The following is an 18246-nucleotide window of genomic DNA, read 5'->3' as shown; positions in this document are numbered from 1 at the left end:
GGCAACAAACCAGAACCATTTCGTCCTTCTACCCTTACCAGTATCCTCCCGGTGGTTGTCTGCCCGGAGATCAGCTCCCCCGCCCAGTCCTTAGCCTCCGTCATGAAGGTCCCCTCGAACTCCTGCTTGCCCTGCCTGGCCGCCTTCTGCTCCTTCTGCTTGGGGTCGTTGGGCCCCAGGTCGGTCTCCCTCCTGCAGCACAGAAACGCGAACAGCCTCCATACCAGGACGATGAGCAGTCCTGCCAGGAAGGTGCAAATGGACGACAGCAGGAAACACCAGAACTTCCTTTCGGAGAGACAGGACGTGTCGACGACGGTGACATTGTAGACCAACTCTTCCTCAGTCATGCCGCCCCGTGGGCCCTCGTCGAGAGAGACATTCACACGGTCGATCGCCCCCCCGATTGGTTTCTTTCCGGCGGGTATTAGAGAGCGCGGACAGACGCGTCGAAGGCGTCCTCATAACAACTGAGCGCTGACGCACTCGACGCCTGTTAGAGCTCTCGAGGCGGCGTTGCCGGGTTGCCGGACAGCCGAGCAGGGCTTCGGGGTTATTCACACGTTGGATCCTGCAAAGTCATCGCTTCCGACGTACAGACAAAACGACACGTTCAGAGCGGTCACCTTTAGGGGTTTGCCCTTGAGGTACATTGATTGACAGGATGAGGTGGCTGGAAATACTCTCAACGGATATCTCTGTCAGTCGGAGTTCCACAAGGTTCAGTCCTGGGACCTGTGACTTTCGAGTATATATAGATAAAGTTGACAATTCTGTTTCTGATGGAAAGGGCGTGGAATTTGCGATGGTGTAGACACGATTGTCAGGCTCAGACCAAACGAAGAAGCTAACAAACAATTACATATTTAAACTGGTAGTTTTCCAGTATCAATCTCAATTTTTTTCTCATCGAATTGAAAAAACTCCGACTAAGTGCTATAAATCATTGCAAGAGGCCAATGGGGACAATTCTCTATCTCGTGCGCGTGATTTTGAGGTATCGTGATTACTGAATGGGTTTCAGAGGGTCAGACTGTCAACCAGACTTACTATTTATCAGTTTTGGCAACACTGCGAGGACGAGTTCGTAAGAAACGGTCCGAGTTGTGGAAGAACAACTCGTGGATTTTGCACCAGGACAACACACCTGCACATAACACGCTATCTATGAAGCGCTATCTGATAAACGCACTCCAGTGCTCGAACAAGCGTCGTACTCGCCAGATTTGGCACCGTGTGACTTTTTTTTGTCTCCGAAGATAAAATCTGCTTTGAAAGGGGCCCGATTTGAGTCGATGGATGGAAAAAACGTATGAAAAGGTGTGGCGAGGGGAGAGGGGTATATTGAAGGGAAGCATTCGAAAGTAGAATAATTTTTATAATGAAACCCTTTATTGTAACCGGTCTCGTTGTTTAATAGCCGGACCTCGTATGGTGTGTGTCTGGTTTGAGTGTAGTAGTCCGTAATTTATTTTGTAATTTTGCTTTAAATTCAACTGACTATTCCTAACACAATCATTTATATAATTGTGAAACAGGAAAATAAGGGATTCAATTTGATTTACCGCATCTGCACAGGTTCATAATACTTTACCGGATCCACCTTTTTAGCTTGTGGTTGTTGCCCTAAACTTGTATTAATCAAACGTAAAGAATATTTTCCCGACGAATAAAAGAGCACACAAATAATTTTTCAAATTTGCCATATTTGCAAATCATCTGTTAGTGCAGGGACATAAGTTCATTCATGACCATGACGCTTTATAGCTGGCATATTCGGGTTTGGATCTCGTATAATGATTGGGAATCAATAGATTCAAGAATAGACAAATCTCCTTTGCTGAATATGTTTTCCAATTAGAGAGAACCGAAACCGATTGATATCATGCACACTCGATAAAATCTCTATTTATATAGAGCCAAAGAAGGCTTAGGATGTGGAGTGTACTCAAATTCACTTTAAGTGGGGAATGGGAAAAAATAGGAGCGTGGTTCAAACAGAACTGACTGGTATCTCAATCGCCACAAAAGAAATAACCAGGAAAGGAATTTCTGGCAAAAACATAACAATCTGCACTGATAGCAGACAAGCCCTATCAGCTTTGAACAGAAAACGTGTTACTTCGGGGTTAGTACTAGCCCCGTAGCTCAAGATTTAGCCAAAGCTTCGGTAGATAATAACGACAGGACACGACAGGAGTAAAGGTAATTGCATTGCCAACTCTTTAGCCAAGGAAGCGGCTGGACTGAGAATTTTAGGACTCAGTGGCACCTACGGGAACGTGAAAACCTTCATAAAGAAAACACATTTCGAGAAATCAGTACATAGAAATTTATATCATGTGGTACAGCCTTTTTGGCAGACCCCGCATTAGTAAAAATCATTGTCTGTAGCATTTTCCAGGTAAGACCCAAGATTCGTCGCGACAGTAGTTGTTTATGAGCAAAAATCATGAAAATCCACTCGAAGTTCCTGACTATATTTTGAATAAATCACATCCTAACGAGCCTTCCATGTAAACTAGATTTCATCTCGGCATTCGAAGCAAGCACGACGAAGACGATGCGACAATCGATACCCTGATGTAGGTTGGGTTGAGGTATGAGAGGTGGCCCACTTACCAAAAGCGCATGTTTGTGCCATGTTGCCACTCCTTTCACCGTTTCCCTGAAACTACTACCTGATTCGAACGACGCGTTACCGGCTGAACAAATATTTTGAGCGTGCCGGTAGTCCGCTGATTCATAAATAAGTTATCGACCTGCAGGGGAATGGTTCTCTTCAACAATTCCAGCTCCTCACTTCTTTATTGACATCAGTTCTAGAAATATTTATTTACTAATGAATCAGTTTGGTGGACAGTGACTTTCCGGATGTTCTGAAAGAGTCGGTAATAGGTGTATAGGTGCTGAATTCCATCACAATTTTGAAATTTTTGAGACTATTTTTTTTTAGTAGGAGTTGAAAATGTGTTTCCTCGCCATTCACTGTTTTTTCATCTCCGATTTGATTCTTTGCACAGTTCACACGCAAACCCCTGTGGCCTTAGCTATACTAGTTCTTGAACTTTCAAAGTTGAAATACAATATTGGTTACAATTTCACTCATCATCATTATTACTCCTAACCTTCGTAAGAGAAATTCTCATTCCACCCGCCTTTGCACATTTCAAAAACAACTTACAGTTCACCACACAGTATAATTTCTCCCCTTACTGTACTACCACGATGTTCACTACACGAGTTCCTTGATGTTAATGAGCTCTCGCCACACTGTCGGCTGATCTACTGCACATCCATATTTAGAGACACAGCTAGCTTTGCCAAGCAAAGACTTGTTATGTCCGGTTCGTAAACTAGTTTGAAACAAAGTTATGAGCTCTGTTCTCATCTAGTTACCTTACAGAGTGGAAGACAGGGGACGATTTTCAACGGCTGTCGCAACTGACTGCCTTTGGAAGCCTCGCCTTATCTTAGATATTCTAGGGTAATCCGATTCCTAATGTACAGAAAGTCATTCACGCGTTTTTCAAGTCAAAGTAATAAAACATGTTGGATCGTGGTTCTTTATTTCACACAAAAAAAGTACAAACTTTAACCCAACCCTGGTATCTTATTGATGAGCCCCGAAATCCCTAGTTTTCCCTTCTTTGGCGCATCTTTTTCGTCAATATTTATGTAAAACAATCCTTCGGCTTCTCTTGTGGTATGTTCTCCCATAACAACTTTCTTATTTCCATTGCAAAGACTGGCTGCAGCCCATAAAGGATTGCTGCACGACGTTGCTTGGTATTTTCTGTTTGTGATTGTCTTACTGTAAATACTATGCGATTTTCCGTGACTGCAGACAACTGAAAAATAGAATAATTTGACGAAATTTGCATTAAAAATGCAGCGAAACTATCACGAGTATAATTAAACAAGTTGGAGACGATCAGTCTAGTTCTTATCATATAGTGATGAGCTGAAGAGGGGCAAAAAATCAAAAAATCATAATTTGCAAAAAAATTAACAATAGAATAAAGATTTTTTGAGATAGGGAGCTACAAAAACAAGTAACATTGAAACGGCCAAAACCTCAGAATCAAAAAATACTCTCCAACTATTCAGCGAAATGGAACGAGGTATAAACTATATACAGAATGTTCATATCATTTTTTTTTACTTACAAGATTCGAAAATGTTGATGTCATAACAACCAGGCTGTACAGGTCCGCCATAATTAACGTAGTAATCTGCGTTCCCAAAAGGTATTGAATACCCTAGAAACCCAGCATTAGTGTGGATACCGTCTACGTAGGCGGCATCTTCCCTGTTGATCCTCAAATGTATCGGTAACGGAATGGGGAATTCAAAAAGTGGACTAGCAGCATCCAAACCTAAAAACAGTAGTTCCACACAAAATTATTTGAAAAAAATGTAGAGGCATATGTTAGGAATCGCACGTTAAAAGATGAGACCTCAGCTTGCACAAGTTCCGACTCCTGAGAGTTTTCGTTCCTAGGTAGGCGATACAAAGTCGGTTGAATTAGAAAAGAGTTGACAATTTCAGATTTTATTCATTTAGAGTTTCAAAATTCAGGAAATTGGGGTAAAATCTGTGATAATTTTCTTTCTGATGCACTAACCAAGGTTTTAATTTTTCCAACTCACCTGTTATCCTCCCGACCTTCAACCCAGTGGTCAATTCCTGTATGTGTTTCCCAGCAAATCCAGATACTTGAGCCCCAAGTGAATGTCCAATCAGATGAACATTTCTCAAGAAGTCAGTGTTGTTGCTGATTGCGTTCATAACGAATTGGCCAACAATTTCTCCGATTTTTTTCGTGCCTCGTGCAGAATGCAAGTAATGTTTTGTTGAATGAGGCGACCAATCTACTCCATATACGTGGTGAACTCCTATTTTATGGTAGGATTTAGCCATGTCCTTCACAAAATCTTGATCTCCTAGAAGAACCGCAAGAAATATAAAAGCAACTGTATCGGGAAAATTCCTTTAGATTCTTGAGTACCAGGTCAACAAGCAAGTGGAAAAATGATAAAAACTCAATTAAACTCGACATATAATATAATACAGTTGTATTTTATTTATTTTCAGTCGCAGGTAAGCTTAGGAATCCACTAAGGTTTCACTGTCGCCATCTATCGTAAAATGTCATTATCCAAGTACAGTAACTGGCTTTGTCGAAAATCTGAAATTACTTGTAATTGGTGTGAGCCTAAATAAAATCTTACGGTCGAATACACCCACTCCCTACTCCCTAACCTGAATAACACTCACATACAAGAAGACATATTTGCAGAAGGTTAACAATATACCAATAAACCACTTGCAAATGTCATTGTACCTGTCATTCTGTCAAATGTCACCCTAACCTAACCTAACCTGAATATAACTTACAAGAAGAAGACATATTTGCAGAAAGGCCACAATATACTAATGAACTACTTGCAAATGTCATTCTACCTGAAAACTTATTGCACACATCATATCGGTGGGTAAATATGGATATTATCAGAACAGTGAGAGATATAACTGAGGAAATTGAAGAAGGAGAAGATGTAGCCAAATTGGTTCACTGGGCATCACAATTGATGACTAACTTCAATAGGGGTTTTCACCTCGAAAAACTGTGCAAAAATTATCAAATCAACTTCACCTGAAAAGATGTCTCAGTCGTCAAACTTTACTAACATCCTGCCACTGGTTATTCCATTCTCACTTAATGTATGGAACGCTATTATGAAGTGAATCCTCACATGTTCAAAACGCCTTTCTCTTACAGAAAAAAGGTATTATACTAGTAATAAAAGCTGGAGCTTCTTTCAATAAACCATGCAAACCCCTCTTGATTTTTCATGAAGCTCTACCGTTGCCTTACGTTTTTATCTTTGCCTATCCAATTTGTTAGAAATTCATGAAATTTACTTGTGGGGCCACCCGTATCATAAATGTGTCTCTCATGCATAATATGATTGAATTGAGTTGTCTGTATTTCTCTCTAAGAGATGACAATGAATATAAAACACTTCAAAAAGGGCGTGTTACAAGTTTTGATAATTCCGACGATCTCGCAGAAACATTATGTTCGGTAGTTTCGAAATTCACTCGCAGATCTACCCGAAAATTTAACCTCCTTGGTACTTTCTTTCGAAGCTAGTAGCTTCGTTATCAAAACTATTAAACATTACTTCAAATATTGTTAGGCTTCCTTTCACCTTCTTACCTGAGGACTGCCAGCCATGTACAACGAACTTGATTGGTGCATCCTTATCGACATGGTAGCCGTCACAATTCAAATTCAGAGGGATTGTAGAGCCATCTGGTTGGTACCAAAGGAACGTCACATGTTCTGTTAAGATTTCCTCGAAGGAAAAGTTATTCACCAATTCGACAAGTTGGCCTGAGGTTACGTTGAACAGTTTTTGCAGGAAAGAGTCGGGAGTTGGCAATTTCAAGGATTTAAACGGATTGGGTAGAGAGAACTGACCTGTAAAATTGAACGAGTTGGAAATAGTATGTGGAAAAACTGTATCTCTGTTTTTCTTTAACAATTTATTGAACATCTATTTTTCTAACAATTCTTGTTCATTCTTCGATGAAAATATTAAAGTCGGGCAGAAATTGTATGGAAGGAAATCTTGTTTAGTACTTCTTGGCCCAGAGAGAGCGATAGCAACAATATATTTCAATAAGAAACGGGGGTCTTGCTACCCTTCGCTTCAAGAGTATTTTACAACATTTACTGTTTTGAATTCCTGTAACTTTTCACATAACTCATGACTACCAGACATGGACGTATCATATAAAGAAGTAATAGGTATTGATTTGGAAATTTCCAGGTTGAAAATGTATGCGTTACTTTCAAAATATGAAGTGAACTTCATCAAGAATATTAAAATTTTTCCAAAAATACTCACGAGATTGCTAAGCACGGATATTGTACAAGGTTTGTTCGAATAAATTAGGTGAATTTTCAAATTTTGCGGGCTAAATTCATTCGATTAGCGATGTTTTGTGTTGTACACTATCAGAAAAGTTATTGAGGATGTCGGCATCGGGAGTTCTTGCTACATGGTTCTACGGTCAATTGATCATATCTTGAAGTTATACGCCGCTTGCGAGAAGGAATACGAAGAAAACGTCCGGTATCGTAGAAAAACTCATGTCTTTCGCATCAAGATGATGCACCCTGCTCATTTTTTGGCCAAAAACATCACCGTAATCATGCCTCAGCCACCGTAATCACCAGATTTGGACCCTTGAGACTTTTTTCTGTTCCCAACATTGCAGATACTCATGAAAGGACGGCGTTTTGCGACAATTGAGAAGATAAAAACCAAATCTCCGGGAAAGCTCAAAGACGGACACACACAAGTGCATATCAGACCAACTTCGAGGGTTGGAAAAGACTCTGGGACAAGTTCATTATATCTAAGGGGGGCTACTTCGAAAGGGGCAAAACAGAGATTGATAAATTAATATTTTTGAGAAAAATGAAAATTCTCCTCATTTTTTTAACGGACCCCGTAATAATATTTGCCATGGTGCTAGATGTGTAACCAACTTTTTCCAGGATTCGCCATTCTTGAATGACAATATATCTCAACAACTAGGTATCAAACTTCATCTTTATATTTTCACAGGCTCGATAAATAATAAACTTTTTGTGATTTTCAGGGATGCCTAAGCTTATTATCACAATGTATGAAAACCGAAGTTTTCTTACCGACAGAATTTCTATAGAAAACTTACCTGAAACTAAAGAAACGAATGTTAAAACTACATTCAGTTTCTCCATCAACAACATTGTGTATATTTGATGTCACTACTGTTTTTAACACGCAAAAAGTTCCAATTAGTAACTTTTTGTTTTGCGATAGTCCGCCTAATTGATCATATCTTCAACAGTCAAATAAGTGTCGGAACTAAATTATTTGTATCGCTAATTCCTGAACAAATGGTGTATAATTGGATGCATTAGGCTGATAAAGAAACAAATGCAAAACTCCCTTCTTTTCCTTTCACCGCAAAAGTGAAGTCATTACATATAATAATTGACCTTATGATATCCTTGCATTTTATGATCACAATATCAGTTCCTGACGCCAACTCATATCCGACTTAGATATAATTGTAATTCATTTTTCAATCTCTTGACGAACACAGTTTACAGTGAGTTCGCTTTTTTCCAGCATCAGTCAAAAGACTTAGGGGGATACCTGTATTTCTTTTTTTATTGGTGGAGTAAAATTTCCTATCTACCTAATTACAAACTTTTTTTGCCAAACACCATATACAAATCCTTGAGAGGAGTAAATTACCTCATTTACCGAATCTTTCTTTTCAGAATAATATTTCCACCCACCGTAATGAACAGACTTTGAAAGTCCTATTTGATTATACCTAATTACACTTTGTATGACTTTCATTGGCTTATCAACTTGAGATGCCTGCCTTGCGTTAATAAATCGGATTTCAACTGATTTTAAAATGAATGAAATAGTCATAATATGTATGTACCAAAAGTATCAAGTAGTTGTTGCCCAATGACATGCCTGAACATCTATATTATGAATGCATACAAAGTTCAATACCATATCTACTAGTCCATTGTATTGTATTTGCGAGTATTAAACAGCAACTGCTAATAATACTAATAATTATTCAACTAAACTACTCACCTTGTAGATAGAAAACAACTCCAACTGACGACTTTACTATAAGATCATTCAACAACTTTTCACCAATAAAACTGAAATGGGCTAATTTGAATCCAAAAGACAGCTTTTCTTCAATAAGCTAACCTAAATCGAAAATACCATTTTACTGTTCTACGATCCGTATAGACGTGCGCCAGGTCGATCTGAACCAAACACTACTACAAATCGTATGCGAGGTTCTTAAAACGCCTAATAAAGGAATTCTGAAGCGTAAATTCGTCATCTGCGCCTGTGCGACTCATAGCCGGTAAGAAAGTGAACAAACTGTAAGCAAATTATTACAATTAGGCTGGATCTAGTGAGTTTTAAAGCGTATCAATCAACTTTCTGTTGATTCAACCACCATTCGAATGCTGATTATCTTGGCTTGCTACCTCGTCATTGCTAAACTCGGTAATAAGTTGAAACAACCACCATTATCAGTGAATTATTGGTAGCAACTGCCAGAATCGAAACTATAAAATCATATTGTTTTTGTGTGAAAACTAAGCTTCGCCAAATCAAGTTTAAAGCTATGAGCAGTAGTTTTTTTAAAAACTTCAATATCGATAGTGGGTGAATCGTGTTTTATTTTGAGGTTATACAGATCCCACAATATCTGCATTGTAAATACTGGAACCATGGTGGACCCAGAATAGTTCCTTGCGGAAGTCCCGCTTTTATTTCAACATAAACTATCTTTCAGTTGATTTTTCCATTTCTAATAGCTAGAATATAATTTGAAATTTTTAATGAACCATCAGAAACAAACAATATTAAATTAACTGGTTTAGTGATCGAATAATTTTTTTCAGGGTTAGTTGGGTAACAGGAACTATTTTTCTTTGAAAAAATGTTTTCTTTCCAACGGTTCAAATTTGATTGAATTCTTCTTCAGCGTTTTGTAACAATGAATTTTCATAAACATACCTCCCACACAACACAACAACAACATAATAAAAATAAAAAACATTGAAATGACTTCATCTATGATTCTGATAAGGTGGTGTCTGTCTTTATCAATGACAGAGGAAATGGGAATGATAAAAGGGGAGCTATCCAAGTATTCAACGGAATAAATTGAAATATGATGTATTAAGGCCATTGACACCCGTTCTAGTGTTGACACTATTGCATTTGAGGATATGTATCATTTCGCTCAAAAGTCTTTTGGATAAATACGGTCGAACATCTAGATCAGTCGGACCTGCAAAGTCAAAAATGTGTTCATGTTCTCTTTCATGTTCCACAACGGCTGTAGGGTTTTTGATATTTTGGTTTCTTTGAGTCTCTCATGTGTTCTGAAACTCGTGTTTCAAAAGATCGTCCGGTTTGACCAACATACCATTTGGGACAACTTTCATAGTTCAATTTGTACACTATGTTGGATCGTATGTTTGCGCTGTCTTAACTTTTTGTTTAAAATTGCTCAACTAAGAGATAATTGATTTAATCGAATGCTTTTGAATATTTTTTTGTCCAAATTTGTCATCTGAACATTTCTCATTGGCATCTAATTGGCCAAAACCACATTTGAATATAGAGTCTTCAAATAGACCAAAACTTACATTTCACCTCTTTGAGGAAGATTAATTTCAAACAAACCTTCAACATACAAAACACTTTATTAATAATTATTAAATACTTGTTCATCATCAAGAAACTTTCAAAAAAGGGTTAGGAAAGGTTTTTAATTCAGAGTTTTTTGAGATTGTTGATGTATGCATTCTAAATAAATCTAGCTGAGAAAGAAGCAAATCAAATTCATTATGGAAAAAAATAAATAAAATCCATGTGGCATTCCTCAACTCTTCTGCTGCTGTTGAGCCAACTTCAATTCAGCTATTTCCACAATAGCATCCCGGATTTTGCTCTTTTCCAAGCCAAGATACTGGATTTTCTCCATTTGTTCCGTCACAAATTTTGTTTTCCGCTGAAAATAGTCTTTAGCAGCTTCGATATCCTGAAAGTAAACATATTTCTAAATGATTCGATAAAAGGCATCCATCAATAGTTTAAAATTATCATCTAAATCTGCCTCAGATATAATGCACCTGCTCGCTGGCCAAAAGCAACACACTAATCATGATTCAGCCACAATATTCACCAGATTTGGCTCCATGCGACTTTTTCCTATTCCCGAGAGTGATAAAAAATATCGTGTTTTCTATTCTATTCTATTTTTCCAAGAAAATTGAACAACGTTTGTCATACTCTATTTTGTATGGACCAAATAAACCCAGTTCTTTTTAGTATATATATTCAAAATGTTCACCTTTTCAACATAATACCTAGTTCCAACGTCTATGATGACATTGTTGGTATCACATAGTTTGCCAGGAACATACATCTGAGGTTAAAAATCAAGGAAAACACATCCAAAAATGAGGGAAAAGTTATGTAGTTTTGAATTCATGAATTCTCATGAATGTAAATATCCCACAGAAATCCCATACAAATTCACGTTTGACAAAAGGATACAGATCCAGTGAGAGGTACCAAAATATCTTTGCCTTCTGAACTGGGATTGATTTTTTCCAAAGTCTCGCCTGAATTTTGGTATTTTCCTTGAGCTACCTTGAGTGTTGCCAAGGATTCTTGAAACAGATTCAATTCCTGCAAATAAAAATATACATCTGAAAAATGTGTAGGTGAAACCAAATCAATTTCTAACCTGGTCCAATTGTTGTTTCAACCCTGACAACTGCTGTATATTGAGTGTAGTCAGATCAATTTGTTGCATTCCCTTTTGTTCAGTTGCGGATATTTGTGCCATCTCCGTAATAGTTCTCTCGATATTATATTATTATTTAGAGAATGCTTATAATGAGCATAACCAATAACCAACAAACCAATAGACTTTGACAAATGTCAACTGTCAAAAAAGGCGAGTTACCTAAATTTTTGGTGAGTCACCGAACGTAAGCGCGTTTCTATTGGTTAGAGCAACCATGGAAACCTTTCTGTGGAAATTGAGGCGTCAGTTTTCTTAAGAACGGTTTAATGAATCAAATATGGTCGTAACAAATAAACATCTATTCTATATCTGACTATATAGAGTGCAGTACTACTTACATTACCGTTTGTTAACTTTTTATCCTACTATTTTATCCTACTATTGCTGAATTCAAATCTTCCTCCATCAAAAAATTTCTTACCTCCTTGTCATCACATGATTCAAATGAATTAATTCAATACATATGTGAATAACGAAAGAACCACTAGAACTGACCCTACGCCCCTCAGCACCCTACCGTGGCAAGAATTTTTGTGGTTGTCCTCTTTGCTGGATTTAGTAGCTGAATAAAATTGAAAAGATTGTTTCTTCGCTGAATGATTACGCTATATGATATGACAGTTGACAGTTCTTATGCGTACATAAATTACTTTGCAACCAAAATTTGAAAACTGGTATATTGTTAGGAATTAATATAATGAAATCGCAAACAACAGCAGAAAATATTTCATTTCATTTTTTTCTTCTCTACAATCACAGAAACACACTTGAAACTGATTCCACAGTTAAAACTGGGAATTACAGTTATAAGTGGGAAATCACAGCTACAACCGTGAATTTAAAAGTTCCCACCTATAGGTGACTATTAACTATGAATTTCCACTCGAAAGTATGAATTTATGTGAGTAAGTATATATATTATAATATCTATGATGCGAACAAAACACCTCAAAATATGAATTTAAAAAATCGAAGAAGAACAAAAAAAGAAGAAGAAATCATTGGATCTGACACTTGGTGGTTAGAGGTCAATCGTCATAATTTCAGATTATAAATGCTAAGAATCTGAATATATAGAATAGGGTCAAACTATTTATTACAACATGCTGATTTCGAGAGGCGTTGGGACTATCAGAACCCTACAGAAGTTATGCAAAAATGAGACACAAATACAGAATGTTAGAAACTCTCATGGGTAAGTTATGCAATAGAAGTGGTACAAATTTTATTTTTCATTTCATTTCATCCCCCTAAAGTTGGAATTATCGAGTTGGACCACCTCCTCCGCCCAAATTCATCCAAGTAGGAGCTGAAATTATCCAAGGATTTGCCTGGTGGTGGGTTTTGTGGCATTTGTGGACCGAGCCAGGACACATATTTGTAAGATACTTTTTAACTTGCCTTATGTGTGTAAATTGTGTGTAAAAGTACGTCCGAAACAAATACTATCATGAATATGATAGAATGGAATTGAAACAAATATCATTTGAAAGTTATAGAACATAATATATGCACCATTATGAATAACTTAACAAGAGACATCTCTGCCCTTGTCATGAAGACAGTTTGCATTTTCTGCCAGCTGACAGAAGAAATGAAGGAACTAATTTTTTTGGCTTTTCCAGGGTGAATTCGAGTATCCTGATCCTTCTAAGTGGACCGACGAGGAATTAGGTATACCAGCTTGTTAAATTTTTTCACTTCAACGTAGTATGTACAAATATGAATGATTATACCATCATTGTGTAGTTTTATTGATTTGATTCGAAAGTTGGAACCATCAAAATCGTTTGGCTCAGTCTGGTAATTGATAGTAAGGACAATTTTTACTCTATTGTGAAGTAATAGTAATAATAATGTAGGATTTTATTGGCAGAATATGTATTTGTCATATATCTTGGATTCTGCTCGGTTAACTATTGAACTGACCACAATATATGTATTTTTTCACAACAAATAATAGTTCATCACAGTTGAATAAAAAATTGAAGAATGAAGATGAAAAATAAATATAGAAACATAAATTATGGCACATAATAAACAGATGACACATTTTTAAAAGGAACAAATACAATTTACTCAAATTATAAAAACAATAAAGATGAAAAACTCCAGTATCGGGTAGATCGAGAATATACAAGTTGACTTGTGTTTCTTGTCAAAAATTTTGTATCGGACAAACCGGAAGAACTTTTTCCAAAAGAATCAAAAAGAACAGAAGTAGTTTTTTGAATGAAAAGACCAATTCAACATTTGCAAATCATCTTTTGTCAGAGGGACACGAGTTCAATCAAAAAGATGACGTATTACATTTGGCAGAGAGGGGTTCGAAACTCAACCTTCTGGAATGTTTAGAAATCAATAGATGAAATAATTTGGGATTATTGCTCAGTGATCGAATAGATTTGAATTATTCCTCTTTATTGAATTTGGTTTGTAAATAGGAAATTGGTAATGAGGACAGATTTCAAAAGTAGGTAAAATTAGAGCCCTGATAAAAATTGTTATTCATTATTCTCTAGTCTTATGAGTTGTTTCTAGATAGGTGAATAGTTTAGGTAATGAATTCATCATGTAGAAATTTGGCAGGAAGTAATATTCATAATAATTCAAATTACTATTAAAGCATAACATAGTATTGTGACGTCTGAGGATGCTATCATATAGCGAAACACATGTGACGGTGTTGTTCCCAATTTTTTTTCTTTTTTTGTACAAAGATGAAGTAGAAATTGATTTTCCAGTAATGTTACGATAAAATTAGTTTTTATTCTAGGTAAAGTATGTGAGTTAAATGAAACACTATACTTTGAAAAGCAAATGAAGAGAAACAAATTAATTTAACATGCTTTCTCTGAAACATTTCCTGAAGCCATGATCAAAGGTGCAGTTGTTTCAGTTAAAAAATATTTTAGTTTCAAGTAATTAACATTCTCTTATTCTGTTATTTATTATATACATTTCTTGATAGGGTAGAAAAAACAATCCAGCTCCGTAACAAGCAAGGATTTACTAATGTTTGGTACTATGAACATTAATATTCAATAAAATACTGCTTTTAAATCCACTGCAAACACCTGAATTGGCAGTGAATGGAATATAATTTCAAAATAGTAGTAGTCACTTTCTATCTTGGGCACATAGCATGTCTTCCTCCGTCCACAGGAACTGTAGCTCCAGTGATGAAACTAGCATCATCGCTAGCTAAAAACACAATCAATCTAGCCACCTCGTCCACCTCACCTGGCCTGCCTAGAGCGTGTGTTAGTTGACACCTCTTCAAGAAAGCTGCATACTCTTCGCTTTGCCCACTCTTTCTGTGAATGTTTGTTCTGATAACTCCTGGATTCACAGAGTTTACTCTCACTTGCTTCGAGGCTAGATCCAAAGCAGTGCATCTGGTGAACTGATCCACTGCTGCTTTGGACATGCAATAGGTTAGGACTCCTTGGAAAGAGCGCAAGCCATTGACACTGCTCACGTTCACGATGTTACCCTTGGTTTTTATCAGGTGTGGCACTGCCAGCATCGAAAGCTGAAACATAGATCTCACGTTGGTGTTCATTACTGTGTCGTACTGGTCCAGGGAGGTGTTTTCAATGGTCCCCGATCTCAGGATACCGGCACTGTTCACCAAAACGTCCAGTTGACCGAAATGTTTTATGGTTTCTTCGACAATGGCTTTGTTCTTCGTTTCGTCTACTAAGTCACCTGTTAGGAGAAGGAGATTTGACTCTGTTGAACACTCTGACTCCACTTGCTTCAGCTTGTCCATATTCCTTTTCCCGCATAGGGCTAAAGTGGCACCAAGTCTGGCAAACTGTTTGGCCGTAGCAGCTCCAATTCCTGAACTAGCTCCTGCTATTAAAACAACTTTACCGGCGAAAGTCATGACGAAATAATAGGGTCGATTTGTAAAACAAGATATTGAGTGAAGTATTCATAGTCATGCGTTTTTTTTTATCAACATTTGCGTTGTTTAAATATTGACTTTGACCAACGTTTCTCAATGTTATAAGGGTGCCCTTGAGCTACAGAAATCTGGAGCATATTTCATGTCCTAAAAAAGTGTATTTCTTTTGTAGTTTAATCTAGATAAACAATTTTTTACAACAGAAATAGGTACCACTGAAATATGTATTTGAAATGGCTTTCTTCTGGAGATTTCTGTATGAATAGGAAAGTTTGAGAATTAGTTATCAATCATATACATCAAATTTTACTATAAAGATAGTTATTTCAAATAAATTATCTTTTAGCGGTTGGGTAATCGTTTTTTAAACGTTCGCAATGAATGATACTGCGCCATCTTCAATGCAATAGGTCAAAGTTCGCCTATTATATGAATGGTGAAAATAGATTTCTATCGAGTTGAGATCTGTTATCAGTGTTGCCATAGCGGGATCGTCAAAATACTTAGCATTCATTTGAGATTCTTCACAATATACCACCGACATAATAAGTCGATGCAATATACCCACAAGGTGATTTATATCGAAAAAGTTTTTGAAATGAAAACCTTCTTGATAAATTGATGAAATGTAAGAAACAACAGTTTTAAAAATATGAAAAGAAACCGAAAATCACCAATTACTTGATAAATTGATGAAACGTATGAAACAACAGTTTTAAAAATATGAAAAGAAACAGAAAATCACCAATTTCTGTCACTAATTTCCTGGTGTCTAGCGACAGTTGCAACTTGGCTCCCGTATTTGTGAGGTGAATATTCTCCACTGGTGTGTTTTTGATTTATTGCATCAACCAATAGTGCGTATTTTTTTCTAATTTTGTATTTCTTTGGGTTAGCCACAGCTACAACGACCATTAGCAAAAATTCCACATGAAACATTATTTTTCATAATCTATTCTGTATGCGTAAGAAACCGATTTTCCTCGAAATCCTCACATACCTATGAAATACTCTCATAAGAATAAAGTCCCCGCAATGTCGGGGATTCTCACACATTGGCAAAACTGTCTGGTGAAAAAGGTACAATTAGATTATATATTTTCCGTTGTCTGGCAACAGTTGCAACTTGGCTCCCGTATTTGGGAGGGAAAAATTCTCACACAGGTGTGTTTTCTCGATCATTGTAGAAAGCTTAGGTAGGAAGCACTCGTACGAAAGCAAAGAAAGGAACCTTGGACTTGGAAAAATGTGAATTAAGAATACATTTCTTGCTTGTTTTCGACAAAAACTTTTGTTCAAGCGGATTTGTTGACAGCTATAAAACGCGCCATCTAGCCAGTGAGATAAAACCTCAACATAGAACAACTGCGATTGTACCAGTGACGTAATAAATATGGACTGGTCATTGAAGAGAGAACATTGATGCCAGCAACTGAAAAAATATGAAAGATTCACGTTTTGGCGTTTACGTCACTCATTTCTTTGCTGTGACGCAGTGACCAACACATTGTGTGATCCACAGGCGAAATATATGAGGTTTGTTGTTTGTTCTGGTTTTCAGTATGTACTGTTTCGGATCGTCCAAAATCAGTGAGTCAGTTGTGTACTAAAAAGGTTAACGCGACAAAATGTTCAGTATTCAGTTTGGTGACTGTTTTCTGACTGGTAGGAACAGTCCGGGCAGAGAACCGGAACAATCCTATGATATATGTAAAAGTGACTTCACGCCCAGTCTATATATTATCATGTCTATGGATAGTACGTGAGATAATATTAAACCTTATATGTTCTAAATGAATTTCAACCTTTTAACCTCTAAATGATTAATTTAATTTTGCTGTAAACACAGACCGTTCAAAGTACAAGTTTGATCTGCAATCACAAGGTATTCGGAGTATAGAAATTAGTATGGCATTTGCCGGAAAAGTTATTTTAATAACGGGTGCGAGTTCTGGGATAGGAGCTGCTACTGCCAAACATTTCGCCGGACTTGGTGCCACTTTAGCTTTAGCCGGAAGAAACTTGGAAAACCTGAAGAAAGTAGCATCCGACTGTTCCACCAAATCGATTCCCCTACTCTTGACCGGTGAGCTGACAAACGAAAAGGATACCAAGGCCATCCTCGATAAAACAATAGAACATTTCGGGAAACTGGACGTACTGGTGAACAATGCCGGCATTATAGAAACGGGAGGCATCGAAAACACCAGCCTGGAGCAGTTCGATAGAATGATGAACACCAACGTCAGATCCTTGTATCATCTTTCGCTTCTAGCAGTGCCCCACCTGGTGAAAACCAAGGGGAACATCGTGAATGTCAGCAGCGTCAACGGCATGCGGGCTTTTCCTGGAGTCCTAGCGTATTGTATGTCGAAGACCGCTGTAGACCACTTCACGAGATGCGCAGCCCTGGACCTGGCCCCTAAACAAGTCAGAGTCAACTGTGTGAACCCTGGAGTCACCGTCACGAACCTTCATAAGAGAGGGGGAATGAACGAAGAACAGTACGAAGTGTTTTTGAAGAAGTGTAAAGATACTCATGCTTTGGGTAGGCCGGGAAAGCCCGAGGAGGTGGCTAAGACGATAGCTTTCTTGGCCAGCGATGATGCTAGTTTCATTACGGGAGCAACTATGCCTGTTGATGGTGGAAGGCATGCCATGTGTCCAAGATAATCATTGTTTCAAGATAAAAGTGAACCGATACCTATATCAGGGTTTCATTTTCGAAAGTCTAATAAAATTACAGAAATGAGGTAATTTTGCTTTTTTCAAGTTGCTTCTTGTCATAAAATTTAATGGTGTTTCTCTCATCCCGGATATCCTTCACAAAACTCTTTTTTATAAGTTTCCTGGTATGAATCATAAAAAAAGTATAATGTTCTACTCGCGAGAA

The 18246-nt window shown here is 37.4% G+C and overlaps 6 protein-coding genes across 6 annotated transcripts in view; 2 read left to right on the top strand and 4 right to left on the bottom strand.

Annotated features, from left to right (window-relative positions):
• The window catches only part of slo (calcium-activated potassium channel slo), a 113189-nt gene extending 112731 nt beyond the window's left edge, over nt 1–458 (bottom strand). The window contains exon 1 of the mRNA XM_074185009.1: nt 39–458. Within this exon, the coding sequence (XP_074041110.1) occupies nt 39–350 (312 nt within the window). The 5' untranslated portion in view covers nt 351–458. The remainder of the gene's footprint in view (nt 1–38) is intronic.
• A 3090-nt stretch (nt 459–3548) lies between these two features.
• On the bottom strand, nt 3549–8004 carry LOC111508010 (phospholipase A1 3). Its single transcript, XM_023163421.2, has 5 exons — nt 7757–8004; nt 6228–6491; nt 4654–4947; nt 4170–4379; nt 3549–3851 (listed from the first exon to the last, which is right to left on the bottom strand). Exons 1-5 carry the CDS (start codon nt 7809–7811, stop codon nt 3595–3597), a joined length of 1080 nt encoding a protein of 359 aa, XP_023019189.2. The 5' UTR covers nt 7812–8004; the 3' UTR covers nt 3549–3594.
• A 2305-nt stretch (nt 8005–10309) lies between these two features.
• On the bottom strand, nt 10310–11574 carry Pfdn5 (Prefoldin 5). The gene is made up of 4 exons (XM_023163414.2): nt 11378–11574; nt 11185–11319; nt 10979–11053; nt 10310–10666 (listed from the first exon to the last, which is right to left on the bottom strand). The coding sequence occupies exons 1-4, from the start codon at nt 11477–11479 to the stop codon at nt 10508–10510; spliced, it is 471 nt and encodes a 156-aa protein (XP_023019182.1). The 5' UTR covers nt 11480–11574; the 3' UTR covers nt 10310–10507.
• Nucleotides 11575–12493: 919 nt separating this feature from the next.
• On the top strand, nt 12494–13181 carry LOC111508013 (uncharacterized). Its single transcript, XM_023163426.2, has 3 exons — nt 12494–12635; nt 12697–12820; nt 13066–13181. The coding sequence occupies exons 1-3, from the start codon at nt 12544–12546 to the stop codon at nt 13129–13131; spliced, it is 282 nt and encodes a 93-aa protein (XP_023019194.2). The 5' UTR covers nt 12494–12543; the 3' UTR covers nt 13132–13181.
• Nucleotides 13182–14431: 1250 nt separating this feature from the next.
• On the bottom strand, nt 14432–15506 carry LOC111508011 (3-oxoacyl-[acyl-carrier-protein] reductase FabG-like). Its single transcript, XM_023163423.2, has one exon. It carries the CDS (start codon nt 15330–15332, stop codon nt 14568–14570), a length of 765 nt encoding a protein of 254 aa, XP_023019191.2. The 5' UTR covers nt 15333–15506; the 3' UTR covers nt 14432–14567.
• Nucleotides 15507–17095: 1589 nt separating this feature from the next.
• LOC111508012 (3-oxoacyl-[acyl-carrier-protein] reductase FabG) lies at nt 17096–18106 on the top strand. Its single transcript, XM_023163424.2, has one exon. The coding sequence runs from the start codon at nt 17262–17264 to the stop codon at nt 18024–18026; it is 765 nt and encodes a 254-aa protein (XP_023019192.1). The 5' UTR covers nt 17096–17261; the 3' UTR covers nt 18027–18106.
• Nucleotides 18107–18246: the final 140 nt, after the last annotated feature.

Source organism: Leptinotarsa decemlineata, unplaced genomic scaffold, assembly GCF_025532065.1.
Source record: "Leptinotarsa decemlineata unplaced genomic scaffold, Ldec_3_MD MMD2_tig00026361_RagTag_RagTag, whole genome shotgun sequence".
Classification (NCBI taxonomy): domain Eukaryota; kingdom Metazoa; phylum Arthropoda; class Insecta; order Coleoptera; family Chrysomelidae; genus Leptinotarsa; species Leptinotarsa decemlineata.
This window is presented reverse-complemented; position numbering and strand designations above follow the sequence as displayed.

Excerpts from the sequence above, each read along its gene's own strand:
- LOC111508013 (XM_023163426.2), top strand. The coding sequence starts at position 12,544 with ATGCTGATTTCGAGAGGCGTTGGGACTATCAGAACCCTACAGAAGTTA. Across the intron at positions 12,636-12,696 it reads AATGTTAGAAACTCTCATGG|TTGGAATTATCGAGTTGGAC; the intron begins GTAAGTTATGCA and ends ATCCCCCTAAAG. Across the intron at positions 12,821-13,065 it reads CCGAGCCAGGACACATATTT|GGTGAATTCGAGTATCCTGA; the intron begins GTAAGATACTTT and ends TGGCTTTTCCAG.
- LOC111508011 (XM_023163423.2), bottom strand. The coding sequence starts at position 15,332 with ATGACTTTCGCCGGTAAAGTTGTTTTAATAGCAGGAGCTAGTTCAGGA.
- LOC111508010 (XM_023163421.2), bottom strand. The coding sequence starts at position 7,811 with ATGTTGTTGATGGAGAAACTGAATGTAGTTTTAACATTCGTTTCTTTA. Across the intron at positions 6,492-7,756 it reads ATTCGTTTCTTTAGTTTCAG|GTCAGTTCTCTCTACCCAAT; the intron begins GTAAGTTTTCTA and ends TCAATTTTACAG. Across the intron at positions 3,852-4,169 it reads CATCAACATTTTCGAATCTT|TTGTCTGCAGTCACGGAAAA; the intron begins GTAAGTAAAAAA and ends TCTATTTTTCAG.
- LOC111508012 (XM_023163424.2), top strand. The coding sequence starts at position 17,262 with ATGGCATTTGCCGGAAAAGTTATTTTAATAACGGGTGCGAGTTCTGGG.
- Pfdn5 (XM_023163414.2), bottom strand. The coding sequence starts at position 11,479 with ATGGCACAAATATCCGCAACTGAACAAAAGGGAATGCAACAAATTGAT. Across the intron at positions 11,320-11,377 it reads TGAAACAACAATTGGACCAG|GAATTGAATCTGTTTCAAGA; the intron begins GTTAGAAATTGA and ends TTTTATTTGCAG. Across the intron at positions 11,054-11,184 it reads TGGTACCTCTCACTGGATCT|ATGTATGTTCCTGGCAAACT; the intron begins GTATCCTTTTGT and ends TTTTAACCTCAG.